The 18,446-nt window shown below is 40.1% G+C and overlaps 1 protein-coding gene across 1 annotated transcript in view; it reads left to right on the top strand.

The window, feature by feature from the left end:
• The first annotated feature begins 11,632 nt into the window (after positions 1 to 11,632).
• LOC149744375 (dystrophin-like) overlaps positions 11,633 to 18,446 on the top strand; it is a 360,000-nt gene continuing 353,186 nt past the window's right edge. Inside the window, exons 1-3 of the mRNA XM_089904941.1 lie at positions 11,633 to 11,644; positions 13,968 to 14,087; positions 14,476 to 14,563. Coding sequence (XP_089761067.1) covers positions 11,633 to 11,644; positions 13,968 to 14,087; positions 14,476 to 14,563 — 220 coding nt within the window. The remainder of the gene's footprint in view (positions 11,645 to 13,967; positions 14,088 to 14,475; positions 14,564 to 18,446) is intronic.

Genomic DNA, 18,446 nt, shown 5'->3' on the forward strand with positions numbered 1-18,446 from the left:
TCTGTGAAGGTTTCAATTTCTCCATCAAATCTGAATGAGATCCTTGCTGAGAGTAATCTTGGTTGTAGGTTTTTCCCTTTCATCACTTTAAATATGTCCTGCCACACCCTTCTGGCTTGCAGAGTTTCTTCTGAAAGATCAGCTTTTAACTGTATGGGGATTCCCTTGTATGTTATTTGTTGCTTTTCCCTTACTGCTTTTAATATCTTTTTCTTTGGATTTAATTTTTGATAGTTTGAGTAATATGTGTCTTGGCGTGGTTCTCCTTGGATTTGTGCTGTATGGGACTCTCGGAGCTTCCTGGACTTGATTGACTATTTCCTTTCCCTTATTAGGGAAGTTTTCAGCTGCAATCTCTTCAAATATTTTCTCAGTCACTTTCTTTTTCTCTTCCTCTGGGACCCCTATAATTCTAATGTTGGAGCGTTTAATGTTGTCACAGAGGTCTCTGAGACTGTCCTCAATTCTTTTCATTCTTTGTTCTTTATTCTGCTCTGCCATCGTTATTTCCACTATTTTATCTTCCAGGTCACTTATCCATTCCTCTGCCTCAGTTATTCTGCTATTGATTCCTTCTAGAGAATTTTTAATTTATTAAAAATTGTGTTGTTCATCATTGTTTGGTCTTTAGTTCTTCTAGGTCCTTGTTTAACATTTCTTGTATTTTCTCCATTCTATGTCCAAGATTTTGGATCATCTTTACTATCATTATTCTGAATTCTTTTTCAGGTAGACTGCCTATTTCCTCTTCATTTGTTTGTTATGGTGGGTTTTTACCTTGCTCCTTCATCTGCTGCGTATTTCTCTTTCTTCTCATTTTGCTGAACTTACTGTGTTTGGGGTCTCCTTTTCGCAGGCTGCAGGTTCGTAGTTCCCATTGTTTTTGGTGTCTGCCCCCAGTGGGTAAGGTTGGTTCAGTGGGTTGTGTAGGCTTCCTGGTGGTGGGGACTGGTGCCTGTGTTCTGGTGGATGAGGCTGGATCTTGTCTTTCTGGTGGGCAGGTCCACATCTGGTGGTTTGTTTTGGGGTGTCTGTGAACTTATTATGATTTTAGGCAACCTCTCTGCTAATGGGTGGGGCTGTGTTCCTGTCTTGCTAGTTGTTTGGCATAGCGTGTCCAGCACTGTAGCTTGCTGATCGTTGAGTGGAGCTGGGTCTTAGCGTTGAGACGGAGATCTCTGGGAGAGCTCTTGGCGATTGATATCATGAGGGCCCGGGTGTCTCTGGTGGACCAATGTCCTGAACTGGCTCTCCCACCTCAGAAGCTCAGGACTGACCCTTGGCCAGAGTACCAAGATCTTGTCAGCCACACGGCTCAGGAGAAAAGGGAGAAAAGAAAAATATATAAAATTAAAAAATTAAATAAAGTTATTAAAATTAAAAAGAAAAAATATATATATATAAAGGAAGAGAGCAACCAAATCAATAAACAAATCTACCAGTGATAATCTCTAAATACAAAACTAAGATAAACATAAAAATCAGAAACTAGTCAGTCACATACAGCGAACCCCAAGTCTGCAGTTGCTCCCAAAGTCCACCACCTCAATTTGGGATGATTCACTGTCTATTCATGTATTCCACAGATGCAGGATACATCAAGTTGATTGTGGAGACTTAATCTGCTGCTCCTGGGGCTGCACAGAGAGATTTCCCTTTCTCTTCTTTGTTTGCACAGCTCCCGGCTTTCAGCTTTGGATTTGGCCCCACCTCTGCATGTAGGTCGCCCTCTGGCATGTGTCCTTCACCCAGACAGGAGGGGGTTAAAGGAGAGGCTGGTTAGGGGCTCTGGCTCACTGAGGCAGGGGGAGGGAGGGGTAAGGAATGCAGGGTGAGCCTGTGGTGGCAGAGGCCAGAGTGATGTTGCAATAGCCTGAGGCGTGCCGTGTGTTCTCCCAGGGAAGTTGTCCCTGGATCACGGGACCCTGGCAGCAGCGGGCTGAACGGACTCCCAGGAGGGGGGTGTGTGCATAGTGACCTGTGCTCGCACACAGGCTTCTTGGTGGCTCCAGCAGCAGCCTTAGCATTTCATGCCCGTGTCTTGTGTCTGCGCTGATAGCCACAGCTTGCGCCCGTCTCTGGAGCTCATTTAGGCAGTGCTCCGAATCCCCTCTCCTCACGCACCCCAAAACAATGGTCTGTTGCCTCGTAGGCAGCTCCAGACTTTTTCCTGGACTCCCTCCCGGCTAGCTGTGGCGCACTAGCCCCCTTCAGGCTGTGTTCACACAGCCAACCCCAGTCCTCTCCCTGAGATCTGACCTCCGAAGCCCGAGCCTCAGCTCCCAGTCCCGCCCACCCCGACAGCGGAGCAGACAAGCCTCTTCGGCTGGTGAGTGCTGGTTGGCACCAGTCCTCTGTGTGGGAATCTCTCCGCTTTGCCCTCTGCACCCCTGTTGCTGCGCTCTCCTCCGTGGCTCCAGAACATCCCCCCTGCCCCCTCTCCGCCGTGTCCGCCAGTGAAGGGGCTTCCTAGTGTGTGGAAACTTTTCCTCTTTCACAGCTCCCTCCCAGAGGTGCAGGTCCCGTCCCTATTCTTTTGTCTCTGTTTTTCCTTTTTTCTTTTGCCCTTCCCAGGTACGTGGGGGGTTTCTTGCCTTTTGGGAAGTCTGAGGTCTTCTGCCAGCGTTCAGTAGGTGTTCTGTAGGAGTTGTTCCACCTGTAAATGTATTTCTGATGTATTTGTTGGCAGGACCGTGATCTCCACGTCTTACTCCTCCGCCATCTTGACGGTCCTCCCTTCACTTCTTTTCTGATGTTCCAGTCTTAGGGAGATCTTTTCCATGCTGCTGAGTGTCTGTGAATATGCATTTAAAACTTTTGAGAAGATACAACGTGCTGGGGGATTATTATGAAATCTGTAAGCAGGATAATTTCCAATGTCTAGAGTGCACTTTGAAGCCCTAGTCCCTAAGACCTAATACAATCAAAGGAAGACAACTCCCCCCATCGCACCCACCCATCCAGCATTGAAGGAGTCACCCTTTTAAGCCCACTGGCCTCCTCAGTGATGTTATGTAAGTGAGTTTCAACTTCCCCAGTGGTGTCAATCCAGGAGTAGCAGGTAGTGTTGGCACATACCAGTATATCTCTGCTTAGCTAAAAGAAAATCAAGGGTTATCTTATTATCAGGAACAGCTTTGGCCAGAGAGTTTAAGGATTTGTGTTGATCACCTAGTGTCTTAGCAGTGGAACCTGCAGCGTCTCTAAGAGTTAAGGAAAAGTTCCTGATCGTGATGCCGAAAACTTGGCCTCTGTGCACCGGTGCCAAATTGAATCTTGGAGACAGAGTTTGGGGTGAAGTAGAAAAGATTGGCTTTATTGCTTTGCCAGGCAAAGGGGGACACACCAGGCTCATGCCCTGAAAAACTGTATGTCCCAACCTAGGGGAATTCGGTGAGGAGTTTTATAGCAGTGGCTCAAGGGCTGGGTTGCTGATAAGGATCAGGGTGTGTGCAGGGCCTGCATTCCTTTAATGTGGCCTCAGGGGGTCTCCTGATGAGCTCCTGTGGTTCTTGAGGTTATCAAACTGTGACCTTCTCTCTGGAATGAAGAAAGCTTCATCAAGGAGTTAACATCTTCCATTTGTTGGGGGTTTTAGTTCTGCAGAAGAGCTCAAAGATGCTGTTCTGTGTATCCCTTGAGGAGGAACCAGGACCCTGCCCCAAGGCTACACTATTGTTTCTTGACTGCTTCTCCCTTGTCTCTGCATCCTGTCTCTTCCCTGATTAGCAACTGTTTGAACCTGCCCTTTGGAACGCAGGGAAAGTCATGGAGGCTGAAGCCTGTACGCTACAAAGAAGAAACTGGGGACACAGCAAGCTTTCTGTGCCCAGGAACCCCACAGGGTCCTGCTCGATTTTAATCATATTCTCATCTCTATTAACTCCTAACCAGGGAAGTAGGGCCCTGCCAATGGAGGCAATTCTTGAATCATGAAGGTCTCCTGGTAGGTACTTTTTAGAACAGTTAGGGGAGCAGTTAAATAACATAGGAGCCATAGCTCAGCTGTGCCCTAATCGTCTAGGTATTCATAGGCCCAAGGAGAAAGATAACCACCATAGACGAAGACAAGACCTGCAGGGTGCAAACCATCCCTGTTAAGGAACTAGTGTTAATGGATTTATTCACAGGGACCGCTACTTTAACATGTTCAAGCCAGGGGTAATTCAGGTTTTTAGAGCATGTGAGAAGAGAATTTCCTAGCCTGAAAGAAAGAATTATTCTAAATTCCAGAGTTTTCCCCCCTTAGTAATGGCCTGGGAGATACAGATGAGGGTGTTACATTTCCAGGCTACTGCCAGAGTGAAGAAAAGAAAGGGTTTCATGTTTAACTAATGTAGGAAGTCTTGATCTACCCTCTTGGGTGGAAGCAGTGTACAATGATGTCAGCTACTTCTCTTCCTCACTGATTTCCTTCAGAGGCCTCCAGCATCTGTACAGACCAGCTGTCGGAGCTTAACTGTGAGATGTGTACCTGAGGCTCAGTACCTTTTAGTATTACAGCAGTGTCAGGGGTCCGGAAGTACTTGGTAGGGTCCCTTCCAACAGGGCTCTACAGCTACCTTTGTTCTTAGTGATTTCAAGTCAGACGGTGGGAGAAAATTGAAATGTTAGTTTGGCGAGTCATAGCCAGATATTTGAGGAAACCAGAAGAATTCAGGATCTTGTCCAATTTACAGAAGTGTAACAAAAACTCAAATACAATTAAGAGGACTAGAATCTACTGTGTACAAAGGTGCAAACAACTTTTCTCACTACAATTACCCCCATTTTTTACCAAAGATAATCACAGTAAAACTAATTAGTTTATAGTTAATTTGTCCTGATTATTTATATAAGTGCAGCAAGAATAATGATTGACCACGTAAATTTTTCTTTAGGACTGCTTTGCTGGAGTTTTGTAAGCAAGGTACCAGGTCGATTTTTCCAAGCAGTTCCTCGAAGCTATCTGGTCATATCTGAGTCTGTGCTTGTCTCTCTCAAATATAATATTCCAGTCAAAGCCTTGGTAATGTAGCCAGTGTTTCTAATTGTGTCCTGTTATAAAAAGAACAGATTCTTATTGAACTTATGCAAACAAATATATTGTCATGAAAATAAGTATACTCACAGAGCATTTCTGAATTCTGGAGGGATCAAGTAGGTAGAAAAAGTAAATATTTCATCTTTGTTCATGAAGGTATACTTTACCAAATTACAGTAAATCATAGATAACTTAAGTGAAATGGTATCCTTAAATCTGGAAAAACAAAACATTACAGATCCTCCTCAGTTCATGTAGTCCCACGTAATTAATACATGTTCTGCTTGAATCCAGTTTTTCTGTCAGTTCTCTTGACCTTCCCTGATGATTGAGGGTGATAGGGACAGTGATAATGCTAAGAAGTCTGCAAGGTTTCCATTAAGGCTTGTATGATTTGCCCAGTGAAGTGGGTGCCTTGATCACTGGAAATTATGGGAGGTACACCTCAAGTGGGAAACACATTTTCTAACAGTTTCTTTGCCACTGTGAGGGCATCGGCCTTGCAATGGGCCAAGGCTTCAGCCCATCCAGAAAACATACATACAGTAGCGCGAACACATTGATAACTCATACTAAGTGGCAGTTGAATGAAGTCCAGCTGCAGGTGTTTAAAGGGTCCAGAAGCAGGAGGTCTCAGGCCTCTAAGGACAAAAATAGTTTTTCTTAAACGCACTATGGTGGGTGTAGGAATGCAAAAACCAAAAAATGGGGACTGCCAGGATGCTAGGACGAACAAAGTGGCCATCTTGGGCTTCCCATTTCCCTGACTGTTTAACTTACAGCCATTATTTACCTATCTTAATTTCTCTGATTCAGGAGGAGACTGTTGCATGTTACATCAGGATGGCAAAAATCTGGTAATAAGAGGTCATGTTTTGCAGAAGCAGAATTGACTTGATCCAGGTGTGCCACAGTCTTTATAGATTCTATTGCAACTGCCTTTGCATGAAGGTCAGCTAGGGCATTTCCCTGATACTCAGGTTCAGTCTTTTTAGTGTGAGCCTCGATTTTGGTGGCAGACAACATTTTCATGCCAGGACGTATCGGACTTCCAGGAATTTCACACAACTTCTGGAATACTTATAACACATACCTGTACAGAAACGATATAAAGAAGGCTTAATGTTACTTATTTGACAATGCTTCCCATGTAATTTAACATATCAAGTAAGCCTAATTAGTTTAATCTTTTGGAATGTCCCAAGGGTCTTCTGGAAAAAAATCTCAGTTTCTTTCAAGTCAAAAACACTTCAGTTTTAGAATTTCATTTTGGGAAGTTTAGCAAAGCTATCAAAATATTTGGACTCTTGACTAATTAGGATCACAGATTAGTATGAAACAATACTTAGCTATCTATTCAGCAGTTGAAGGAAAATTAAGTTCTAGTTTTACATTAAGTACACTATTGATATTAAAGCTTAATTTTAAAACCCTTAGAATAGAAATTTAATTTTTGCTAGCCTGATTACGCAAGGAAAGTGTTTCTTTCTCTCTTCAGCCTTTTGTATACTTTTGGTTTGGCCTTCATAACCAGAAGTTCTAGTTTAGACTAAATTACTCTCATTTCCCTTAACAAAAATGTGTCTTCATTCCTCATATGTTTTCTTAACCAAAAACACATCCTACTTTCCTTGCATATAAAGATGTTTCCCTTTTTAATTAGCTTTAATTATGTTAGAATTCTTAACTCTTAGAAACTTTAATTTCTATTAGAAACTTAGAAAGTAAACAAGTGTGGACTATCTCTTACACTAGCATTCTTTGGATTGACAGAATCATAAATACTTTTTATAATTTCTAGAAACGTGCTTTGTCATAAAAATTTCTCAGCATGGCACAAAGCATGCTTACTAATAGAACCAAATTTATCTTTAGTTTCTCTGTAATTAGAAGCTAAAAGTAGATAAACCTATGTTCATTGTATTTTTTTCTCTTATTTGGAAACGCTCTCGATATCCATTGAATTCCCATCATTTAACTTAGCAGACTCTTAAGATTTCAAGTCACTGAAAAGATCCAGGAAACTGTTTCTAAGTACTTATACCATAAAATACAATTGTTGCTAAAAACTTTATCTGTAAACTCTTATTCCAATTACATCTAAGTCATTTTTCCCCCAAAATAGGTTTAGGTTACCTATGAAAACATCATAACAAGTTATTTTTCTTGCTGGCAAATTTGTAAGCCTAGGTAGAATAGACGTATGCTATTTAATGCTGATAACTCTAAAGACATGTTTGTTTAGTGAAACCAGCAAACTTAAACTAGCTTTTATTTACTAAAGAGTACCTCAGATCACATGAACTTAAAAGAATCACTTGGGTTAATTTCTGTATTTCTGAGGACAGTTTTAGCTAATCCTTACGAGCACTTGACTTTCAACCCAATGAAATGGAGCTCTTTTACAAATTAATTTTCATAATACCATCCCAAGGTAGAGAAATACCGCACATCTACAACATACATATATGTGTAGACATAGAGACAAGCACATAGACAGACACAGAGACCTTATAATTACTGATATTTGTGGAGCAGATTTATAAGGCTTCTCATTAGCCCGTTTTCCAAGTATCTCCTTTTTCTTTCCTTCTGATGAGAAACATTTGCATTTCAAAGAATGGCTCATAGAGAATGTAGGGAGAGAAAAGCTACATCACAAAGACACACAGAAGGTATCCAGGATTTCTCCAAGATGGAATTTTTAGGGGGCATATTTGCAGGACATTTCTGCTTATAAGGTCCCAATAGCTCCAAGTATTTTGAGATAAGGAAGGGCAGTTTGGGGATTGGCAGAAAGGACTGAAACACCTATCCACCTATTATTGGAATGTTTCTTTCCCTCTGGGTACATTTAGCTTAGAGGAAAAGGCCAGAGTTCTGTCAGACTGGTGGCCTCCCATTTTATTTTTCTGCTTTTTTATTTATCCGCTAACCTCAGGAGGTAATCCATTTATTAAAACTTTTGAGGATCCTCCCTGGGTTAAGAAATTCTTTATCTATGGCCCTTAGATTGGCCTTTGACCTAGGAGTGAAAGGTATCTGAGGAGGATTACCTGTAGCCTCAGGTGGTCTTCTTTTTTTTTTTTGCGGTACTCGACCTCTCACTGTTGTGGCCTCTCCCCTCGTGTTGCGGAGCACAGGCTCGGGATGCGCAGGGTCAGCAGCCATGGCTCACGGGCCCAGCCGCTCGGCGGCATGTGGGATCTTCCCGGACCGGGGCACGAACCCGTGTCCCCTGCCTCGGCAGGTGGACTCTCAACCACTGCGCCACCAGGGAAGCCCAGGTGGTCTTCTTTTAAAATGCAAAGTACCCAAATAAAGGATGACAGAGGGGAGTGGTAGAAGTTATATATTGCTCTTATAGTCTTTTGTTTAGGGCACCTTTTATTTCTTTAATTTTTCATTAGCCTTTTTCAATGAATCTTTCAATGAAACTATTTTGGAATTTCCAAATCTTTTGGACGCTTCTGCATGATCTTTGCTTTTTAAGTGCACTTTTTCAATGATTTTATTTCTTTGGAATGTTCTCCATAATGGCCATTGTAATTCTAGGTTGTTTTTAGTAAAACTTTGCCATTTTGTTAAATATGTGCAGTTTCTGGGACCACAGTTCTTAAACAAAATAAGCAGGTGTGCTGGAAGGTAGCCTGCTCAACTCTGGATATAACAGACCTCATTTCTTGTAGCTAGGCCTTCGGTTTTCTCAGAGCCTCACTAATCAGGTTCCAGCACTTCCGAGATTCCGCTTAGCAACTGACCTTTATTTAATATCCACCTGAGGCCTTCCACTGGACCTTGTCCAGTTCTCAAATCAGACCCAGTCTAAACTCGGACCCAGTCCAGTTTTCAAATAGGACCTAGTCCAACTCCAGCAGCAGCCACCGCCAATTTCCATGGAACTTTGGACTGGGGGAAAGGGTTGAATCGACAGCCCACAAAGAATGGGGACCGGGGACTGATTGCATACAAATGGAGAATTGCAGCTGCCACCATCCATTCCCAATGTAGAATCTGGGGAAGGATTTCAAACGAATGGGGAATGGCAGACTAAACCATCAGCAGTTCCCAAAGTTGAATCCAGGGGCACAGCTAAGGGCTGGGGTTTTGCACCTGGGGAATTCCAGTCTGAAAGGCTAGGGGCTTGGTTCCAGGCAAGTCCTCTGCCAGCCCAGTTGAGCCCTGAACTGAATCATCTACCAGCTCAGGCTAACCTGCCCAGTAAAGGAAAGCCAGTCAGATCGGGAGCTCAAACGCTGAAAGAGCAGAGCTCAACCAAGAGGAACTCACTAACGGCCCTCAGAAGTGGAAAGACAGTGGGCTCAAAAGGGTGCGTGGGGTACCATGCCTGTGTTTCTTGTTGTCCCTGAATGCCAGTGAAGTTCACTTCCCATCGCTGCCACTGATCTATTAAAAAACAAAAATTCAACCGAATGAACTTGAAGATATAATTGGCCTTTTAGGTGATTGATGAATCAGGTAGCATCCCATCTAGCAACAAGAATGGCACTCCAAGGGGTTGTACAGAATGGAAGGTATTTACGGAAAGAGTTGGGCAAGGGAGCAGTTAGCAAAAGAAAGGATTAGTTTTAGGCCAGGACGTCTTCTTTGGGGGGGGGGGGAAGGGAATGGCACAGGTTTTCAGCATGCAGACTGCCTCTTCTTCCTCTGGGGGTGGGGTGGAGGTCTCATGTGGCCGGTTACCTCATTGGTACTGACTAGAAAACTGTAGACTGGTTGATTAAGATAACATTTCTGGTGAAGGTCAAAACTGCAGTTAGGTATTAAATCTAGGTTTGACATCATGGACTTTAGCACAAGTGACGCTATTTTGGGCCTGTGTTTTTTCTGTTTAAAACTATTCATCCCTCTGTATATCCCTGAGTTTATTCATTGTTCATTATTTCATTTAATAATGATTATTTCTCGACTATTGGGGTATATAAAAGTGCATAAAATATGGATCCTTTCCTTTTATAAAAGGGTTGGTAATCTAGGGGGAGACAGATGTGTACACACAGTAACTTTGATACAAAAGCGAAGCATAAAAGCAAGTTACGTGTAAAGTAAAACAGAGATGCAAAGGAGAAAGAGACCTGGCTCCAGGAGGGTAAGGTCTGTGTTTTGTTTAAAAAAATTAAATATAGATTTCTCAAGTCCTAGGCCAGCGCTCGGCACAACAAAGTAAGTTGTTTTGTTCGGGGGCAGGGCAGTGGGGCAGCAAATGACGCTCAGAAACCGCGATTGACGTTGCCAGTAGTTTATTTGACAGGGCTTCACTGTGGGGATTTTACAAGCCAATAGCATACAGGGTGATGTCTCTTAATAAGTCAATAAAGAAATAACATACTCTAAGCAAATGATAGATTAGTTACACTATTGTTCCAGGCAAGGGGAGATAAAGGAATAAAGTCCAAATCTAGTGAAGGTGTACCTTTTCTACGGGTTTAGGGTGGTTTCTCAGGAGAGACGCTTTGCCAGCTGAGAGCTGACATCCAGCTGCCAGTGAAATAATAAGGGGTAGCTCGGCCCTGACCCAAACTCTCAGATATTCCTTACAGATTCTCAGTATTTATCGTCTAAATGCCCCCTTGCTTCTCCACATGTTCTTAGCAGTAAGCCCACTGCGAGAACCGTCAACAGCTGAGGTGATGACGTCCTGACGCAGCTTATTTCATTCTTATATCAAACCAACTTTACTCCTAAAGTTAACTTTCTTTTGTCTTTGGACAAAAGTGGATTAAAACAACTTCAGTTAAGTCATAAGCGAGTTGATTTGAAGTCATATCAAACCAATGCACAACAACAGGTTCAGATGATGTGTTGACTGTCTACTGAAGTAATAGTGGAACAGTGGAACGTATCATGGAAGAAGTGAATCTGGAGCTGGGCCTTAAAGCCGAGAGAAATACATTTCAAGTGGTAGATAGATTATAGACCTTCAGAGCTGGAAGAGACCTTAGAGACCATCTAGTACAGTGTTTCTCCTACTTTCTGTTTTCATTGTTAGAGCACTCTGCTCTAACAGTCTATCGATAAACAGTTTCATTTATAACAGGATGCTAAATTGGAAATGCCTGTGACTGAGGTGCTATCAGTAGCAGACTACCAATGTGCACGTTTGGAAGGGAGATGGATAGAAAGAGATCCAGAAGATAGTGACTTGGAAAAAAATTGAGGTTTTCTTGGGGAAAATGCTGCTGTTGAACACTACCCCTTTTTTACAGTCCCCCACTTTCACGAGGGGAGGCATTGACCTTCCCATTTTAAGAGACGAGTTTCTTTAGGAACACCTGGAGGAGAACTCGGAGGAGTGGCTCATTGGATTCCGAGTTGGTGAGGGGGGAGTGATTGACCTTGCCAAAATTAAATAACGACAACAAAAATACATGTATCTGGATTCAGTACAGCAAATAAAAGAGCACCAGTGATTGTCAAGTCTAGAAAAGCTTCATGAAACCCCTCTCGATACTTAACATCAGCCAGACCCAAAAAGCAGAACGTCATATTCTAACAATGACAGTACTGAGCCGAAGAGGAGCTTTCTGCTTCCCTTCCCTCTCCTCCCTCCACTCCCATTCAACCCTGTTAGGAAAGAGCAGCTGGTGCATGGGGCAGAAGGTGAGTAAGAGGAAGAGAAGAAGCTCTCTGTACCCCCTGCTCAAGGTGGTGAGGGACCTGGCCCAGTTGCAGCCTCTCCAAGTCGGGGGAGAAGTCATATATGTGAATTAAGTTTGAAGTGTTAATGAATGTATTAGACTGGAAATTCTAATTTTAATGTCTTAAAATGACAGCAGGACCCTGTATTACCTTACAATGGCCAGAAAAGACATGGGACCTCCTCGGTATTTTCACCCAGGGAGCAAGCAAGAACTACCCCCTTGAGCAGATTTAAAGGGAGAAAGAAGACAGATAAAGTTGTCTTTATGCTTATATGCCATAAGTCCTGATTATTCAACATACAGCTTACACCCTTTACATATTTTTGTTTTAAAGGGAAAGGAAAACAATGTAAAGGGATTTACGTCAGGATACAGATGAAGGTGCAGTTGACTTTTTAGTGGAACCAAAATATTATGATCAAGTGGCACCGAAATAGATTATTTAACTGGACAAATTTAAAAATCTATAGAATACTAAAATTAACAGTTAGTCAAAGACATGGATTTTTGGAAGTGTGTGGTAACCTAGGAACAGTGATACAGCTGGAATGTTGCCTCTTCGGGATTATCAGAGAGGGTGGCTGGCTGCTCCGTAGGACAGTGGTGGTGGTAGGCGAGCCTGCTGCATTATGTAACAACAGAGGGTGACCTTCCGATTGTGTTTGGTGCCCCATAGGGGGCACAGTTCGCACAGGGTGATGATAATGTGGTGGGCTGAAAGAGCCTCCCAGGAAACCATACCGATGCTTAATTAGTGAGTTACTTCTCTGTTCCATCAAAATGTCAAGATCAGACCCACAACTGCACATACATTTTTTGTCATTTTCTTACTTTGAACATGTTTACACTTCTCCAAGATCCATCCATATCCTCTTGTCCCTTAAAAATAATTTGTCAGACAATTTCAGTCTTTGTTAACTCTCCTATAAATTTTAACAATACTTCTGTACACACACTTAGCATTCCAGAGGAATATTCTTCAAGACCATGGGGATCAACAAATTTTCAAATGCCATTACAGTGTCTGTGAGGTATGTATTTTCCCCAAAATGCATAATTTATAATCCTCATAATAGATCTTTTACAGATGAAGAAAATGGGGCCTAGGAAGTTTAAGTAAAATAGGTAACAAGTGTCCCAATTAATATTTGAACTCGGTTCTGGCTAATTCCAAAGCATGCATTCTTAACTCTCTTTCGCGTATTTGTTTTCTATTCTTACTGTGTATGCTATACAGGTTTCCCACTGGGGCTCCTTTTCAGGGTCTTCCTAATACTTAAAGTCACTTGTAAAATGAGTACTTTCTTTGAATGAGAAATCCATTAGGCAGAAAAAAAACAACTTGGCAATAACTTTTAGGCATTAACCGCATGCCAAGTAATTATCAGAAGACCTAATGCTTTGAGCCCTCACAAGTGTGATCTTAAGATAATAGCGTGAGGCTTGCTTGCATTGTGAACTTTCTTGATGCTTTATATTGTGATATGCTTCATGGATTGGCTTCCTAAAAAAGATCTGTAAAGCATTCTGGGAAGGTCTGCCAATTAAAAACCGGAGATTGGCTGAAGGCTTGCAGCAATTAAAGTTTGAATACGGATGGTGCCAAATTGAATGTTTCCCTGGCAACAGATTTTTCCTTAATAACTTTTAGATGGGAGGGGGACCGTAAAAGGAAACCATCTTTCAGCATATGTATAGTCCTACAACATGTTTGCAAATTGATTTTGGAAGCTAATTTGTACTTAACTAGTGATTGTTTTAAGTGGATCTGAATATTACTAAATTATGCTGAGGAAATATTTTGAGAATAACAGAAATAAATTCTGGGAACCTTATAAGGACATAAAAAGTGCATGGTTTTAAAAAAACATCTCTTGGTCTGTAACCAGTTATCCAAGATATTTATTTATTTATTCATTTATTTTTGGCCGCACTCTGCGGCTTACGGGATCTTAGTTACCCAACCAGGGATCGAACCTGTGCCCCGTGCATTGGGAGCACAGAGTCTTAACCACTGGACCACCAGGGAAGTCCCGGGATTTTATATTAAGCACAATTTACCATTGTCAAAGATTTCTGGATCCTTAATGTCCGTTAAGATCAAAAGTTTAGAACATAGGTATAACCAAGGAAAAAGTGATATGTATATCATGGATTTGGAGTTGATCTTGATATATATCATGTTATATGTGTTATTAATATATATGTTCAGGTTTATGGGTTAGTTTTTCATTATCTGTTTAAAGATATTTTTAAATTGTTGATTGTTTAAATCGTTTCAGGAAGTACCTCATAAGGAGGTCACTGATAGTGTTTATATCATGTGGTGTGTTACCATAGATCTAATATCTGGTCCTCAGCTTTGCATAGCCAACGACTGGATTTTAATAGTTCACCTTGAGGTGATGAGTCTCTGGGGGACTGACTCATACTACACAAACTCGCATGAGACTGGTTTATTAATCATTTGAAAGAAGAGGTAATAAATTGAAATTATTATTTTATAGCACAGCATAAGGCTGTCAAAAAAATTAATAATGATAATTTGCTCATAGTGCCCTCCCCAGTGAGGACTATGCAGAAGACCAAGGTTTGATGGTGACCAAAGAATTGGAGGAAGGGTAATATTGTATCATTAAAGGATGGTTCATTAAGTGAGAGAATCTAGATGAACTTCCCACCTTTACTGTTCTGGATGACTTCTACTATAGAAATAGAGAAACAGATAATTTCTCTCAGATGGTACCAAAGACATAATAGCAAATGCTTGCTCTTCGGCTTTCTTTTTAGATTCCATGCAACATGTCTTCCTCCCCACATGTGCACACTTACCTTCCTCCTCTGGCTATTGTCTCTCACAGAGCCATACAAAACTCAGGTATGTTAAGTAGATGTAAATCAATAGTTGGAAATTTGTGTTAGTTACATTATTACCCATTGCTTGCTTGACTGAAGTAGGGTACGTCATCACCAAAACCCTTACGAAACAACTCTTTCCACAAGAATTTCCAGCCCCGGTGGCAATTCCAGGACTACCACCGCAAGAAATTCTGACATAATAGGGATATAAGGTGGTCCTGGGAATCTACATTTTTATGAAGTTATCCGAGACTCAGGCAGATTATTTTTACAGATGACTGATGCTATGCACCACGTCCTTTTTGTTTCTCATTTTACTTTTAGATGATAATCTTTTTTCTGGCTTTTTCCAAATTTCTGGAATTTTAGGACTCAGAGACTCTAGGAACTTGTGCGTGTAAAGAGAAACTTAAAGAGCTATAGAGGTAGAGATATGTAGGTACATAGAAATAGACATGTACATAAAATAGAAATAGACATGTATACATAGAAATGTGTTGCTTAAAACTGTAAAAAATACATTCTTAAAAATGTAAATTAAAAATATTAATAATTCACTATCAATTGAAGATAGCATGATAAACTTGAATGAAATAAGGACCCTGAAAACAAATGTATCCCTTCCTCCCCTACCCCATCCTATCCCTCCCCCTCCCCCCCCCCCACACGAAGTTCTACAACTCAGCACAGGGTTAAAACGTTAAAACCAATTCCTAACCCAGGTAAATAAAGGAAAATGTTTATGTTCTTCCTCGGTCTTTAATTATTTTCCCTAGATTAATTTACAAATGGTAATCACACGTAAGAACAAGTATTATTGCCCTATAAACAATACAACGAAGAATCAGATGAGAATTAAGTAAAAATAAAGGGTACACTTTCATTAAAGACCCAGTTCTCATGACCTAGTCCCAAACCCTTTGTACTCTGCACTCATTCCTTGAATTGACTCTCTTTAGAGCTGCAGAGGTAGGAATGTGACTCACATACAAACATTCCAAAAGGTTTGATTTGAAAAACCTCCTCAAAAGAGAGAGACAGACAGAGATAGAAACAGAGATGGAAAGCGAAGGGAAAAGGTAAAATAGCATTGTTTGATCAGAGATGGAAACTGAGTAATGAATTTGGTTACTAACCACTTAAATATATAGCTTTTATTTAAGCTTGTAATTTGGTTCTGTATCATGAGAAAATGATTAATAATCTAAAATACATACTTTTATAATACTATCTAATGCTATAAAGATAGTAATTCAATTTTTGAAGAACGTTTCTTGTTAAGGGTTGGTTTATGCCTACTACTGAATTTCACAATGTTTATTAGAAGTAGTTTCAAATAGTATTTAATGGCATAGAGAAAGAATAATTATAACATTAATGCTAAGTTTAAAGTAAGATATGCATAGTAAGTGAAGTAAGTCAGGCAGAGAAAGACAAATATATGATATCACTTATATGTGTAATCTAAAAAATAATACAAATAAATTTATTTACAAAACAGAAACAGACTCACAGACATAGAAAATAAATTTATGGTTACCAAGGGTGGAAGCGGGGGGAGGGATAAATTAGGAGTATGGGATTAACAGATACATACCACTGTGTATAAAATAGATAAGTGACAGACATTTACTATATAGTGCAGGGAACTATATGCAATATCTTGTAATAACCTGTAATGGAAAATAATCTGAAAAAATTATGTGTATACACACACACACATACACATATATAATTGAATGACTTTGCTCTGCACCTGAAACTAACACAATATTAGAAATTAACCATACTAAAGTTTAAAAAGTAAAAGTAGGATATGAAATTATTTATGCCATATGATCCTAATTTTGTTTTAAAAAAAAAGTAAGGAAGAAAAGAAAAAGAGAGAGCCAGCAGGACACATTATAACTGGAAGGAAATACTTTAAAATTTTTCACAGCTGTCACAGGTGGAATTTAGGTGAGTTTAATTGTTTTCTTTTGTATCTATCTGTGTTCTCCCAATTCCATACAATACAATGTATTACTTTTATACACAGAAAATATTTTCAAGTATATTACACAGGGATGGTGTTTCTCAACCTTTTATTAATCATTACCCTGTAAGAAGCTTTTTAGAGTTTTATTTGCTAATCAACCCCCCATGAAATTTTGATAACATAGATAGTCTCTATATCTGTTTATATTGTGGCTCTTTGGAGGGTCACAAACCACTGTGACCCTTAGATACATCTAAGACTTTTTGTTCCTCAAGAATCAATTTTAACCCCCTTGGGACACTATTGCCCTGTTGAAAAGATATGTACCACTAGCCCAAGAGCCAGAAGATTCTCATTCAGTAAGTTTTTAGGGGTAGGAACAAAGTAAGTACATTTTTAAAATAGTGGTCAGGTGTTTCAAAAGGAATGTATAAATGCATCTACTTAATGTTATTCCAAATTTTTCAGAAACCTGAAATACGAGCATTTATCTATTTTTAGGAATAATACTAAAGATGGAACATTTTTACACATTTACAAATCTTTAAGAGTTTACCTTTTTTTCCCTACTGCCAGGAACATATAACTTTGAACACAATTTAGAACAACTTTCATGAAATATGATTTCTTCCTTATCTTTTTTCTTGACTTTTACTTTGTTATCTTTTCTACCACCTACTTCCGTGTAGGTCTTTTCTTTTCATCATTGCTTATTTCTTTAGTTTTTCTTTCACAAAATTGAAGGAAGATGTGGGCTTAGTATTCTGAATTCATAGTTCCATTGTGGTTATTAAAACGTGAACTAAAACCTTGCCAGCACATGGTACCATGTATATAATTTTCAACATTCAGACAATTACACAAAGGCCTCTGAGGATTCTAGGGTCATTGCTGAAGCTTTTTTTTTTTTAATCCTATAACCTTTTCTCATTGTTGGTTAATTTTCAGAACATAGAAGTTTTCACTTTTAAGGTTAAAAAAAAAAACCTGATGAATGGAAGAACTATTCAGCACAGCAGGTTATAAACCAATTAGGATGATGGTGTCTTGGATGGAGATTTTCATGAACCTCTCACATTAGCTATTTCAGCTTTTTTTTTTTTTTTTAATGTTCAAAGTAAATAGGAAGGTCTGGACTCAGGGGGGAAAAAAAACTCTTTCATTAGGTTCCAAATAACAGCTAGCTTAATAAGCAGCAAGAGACAGAGATTTAGTATAGAAAAAAAATAAAAGGATAAACAAATAAAGCAATGAGATTAGAAGGTCGGTAATATCATTGGAACTGGCAGCAAGGCAGGTTCATGTGAGATTATTTTGTTTGGGGAAACAACTATACTAACTTTGTTCTGAACCTCTTGCCAGTGCCTGTCTTGAGAAGATTTAACATTCTTTGTCTGTGTGTACCAAAATGCCTAAGGACAGAGCTGTTACCTAAACTTTATTCAAATTGAGAGAATTCATGTACAAATTTGTGGCTAACGTCTTAGTCAGTGTAGTACATAATGTCTACTGCTTCACAGCACGACTTTCTGATTTTCAAGAACAGTGTAGTAACTGCTTACCAGCCAAGAGAAAGGCATGGGACCATATTTGTCATTGGAGTCAACGTTAGTTCTGCCTATGGTAGTTACTTAGGTAAAGATAAGTTTGTTCCAAGCTGGGGCTTTTCACTGGCACTTGTTATGCGTAATAAGGAAGTGCTTTCAAGTGGACCCTGGAGTATAGGGAAACTAGAGTCTGATGTCACCAAGAGGAATGTTGATGAATTCAAAGATAGTGAAAGAAAGGAGGGGAGTAATTTTGATAGAAATGGTAGGAAAGCAGGAAACATGGCAGAATTGGGGGGAAAGAAATCTTTAGAGATTTTACAAATTACAAGCTCCTTTTAATAATCAGATTAAGATTGTAAGTGTAGAGTGACTGG

Source organism: Delphinapterus leucas, chromosome X, assembly GCF_059928025.1.
Source record: "Delphinapterus leucas isolate spDelLeu-1000000601 "Yukka" chromosome X, BTC_Dleu_Yukka2, whole genome shotgun sequence".
In the NCBI taxonomy this organism is placed as follows: domain Eukaryota; kingdom Metazoa; phylum Chordata; class Mammalia; order Artiodactyla; family Monodontidae; genus Delphinapterus; species Delphinapterus leucas.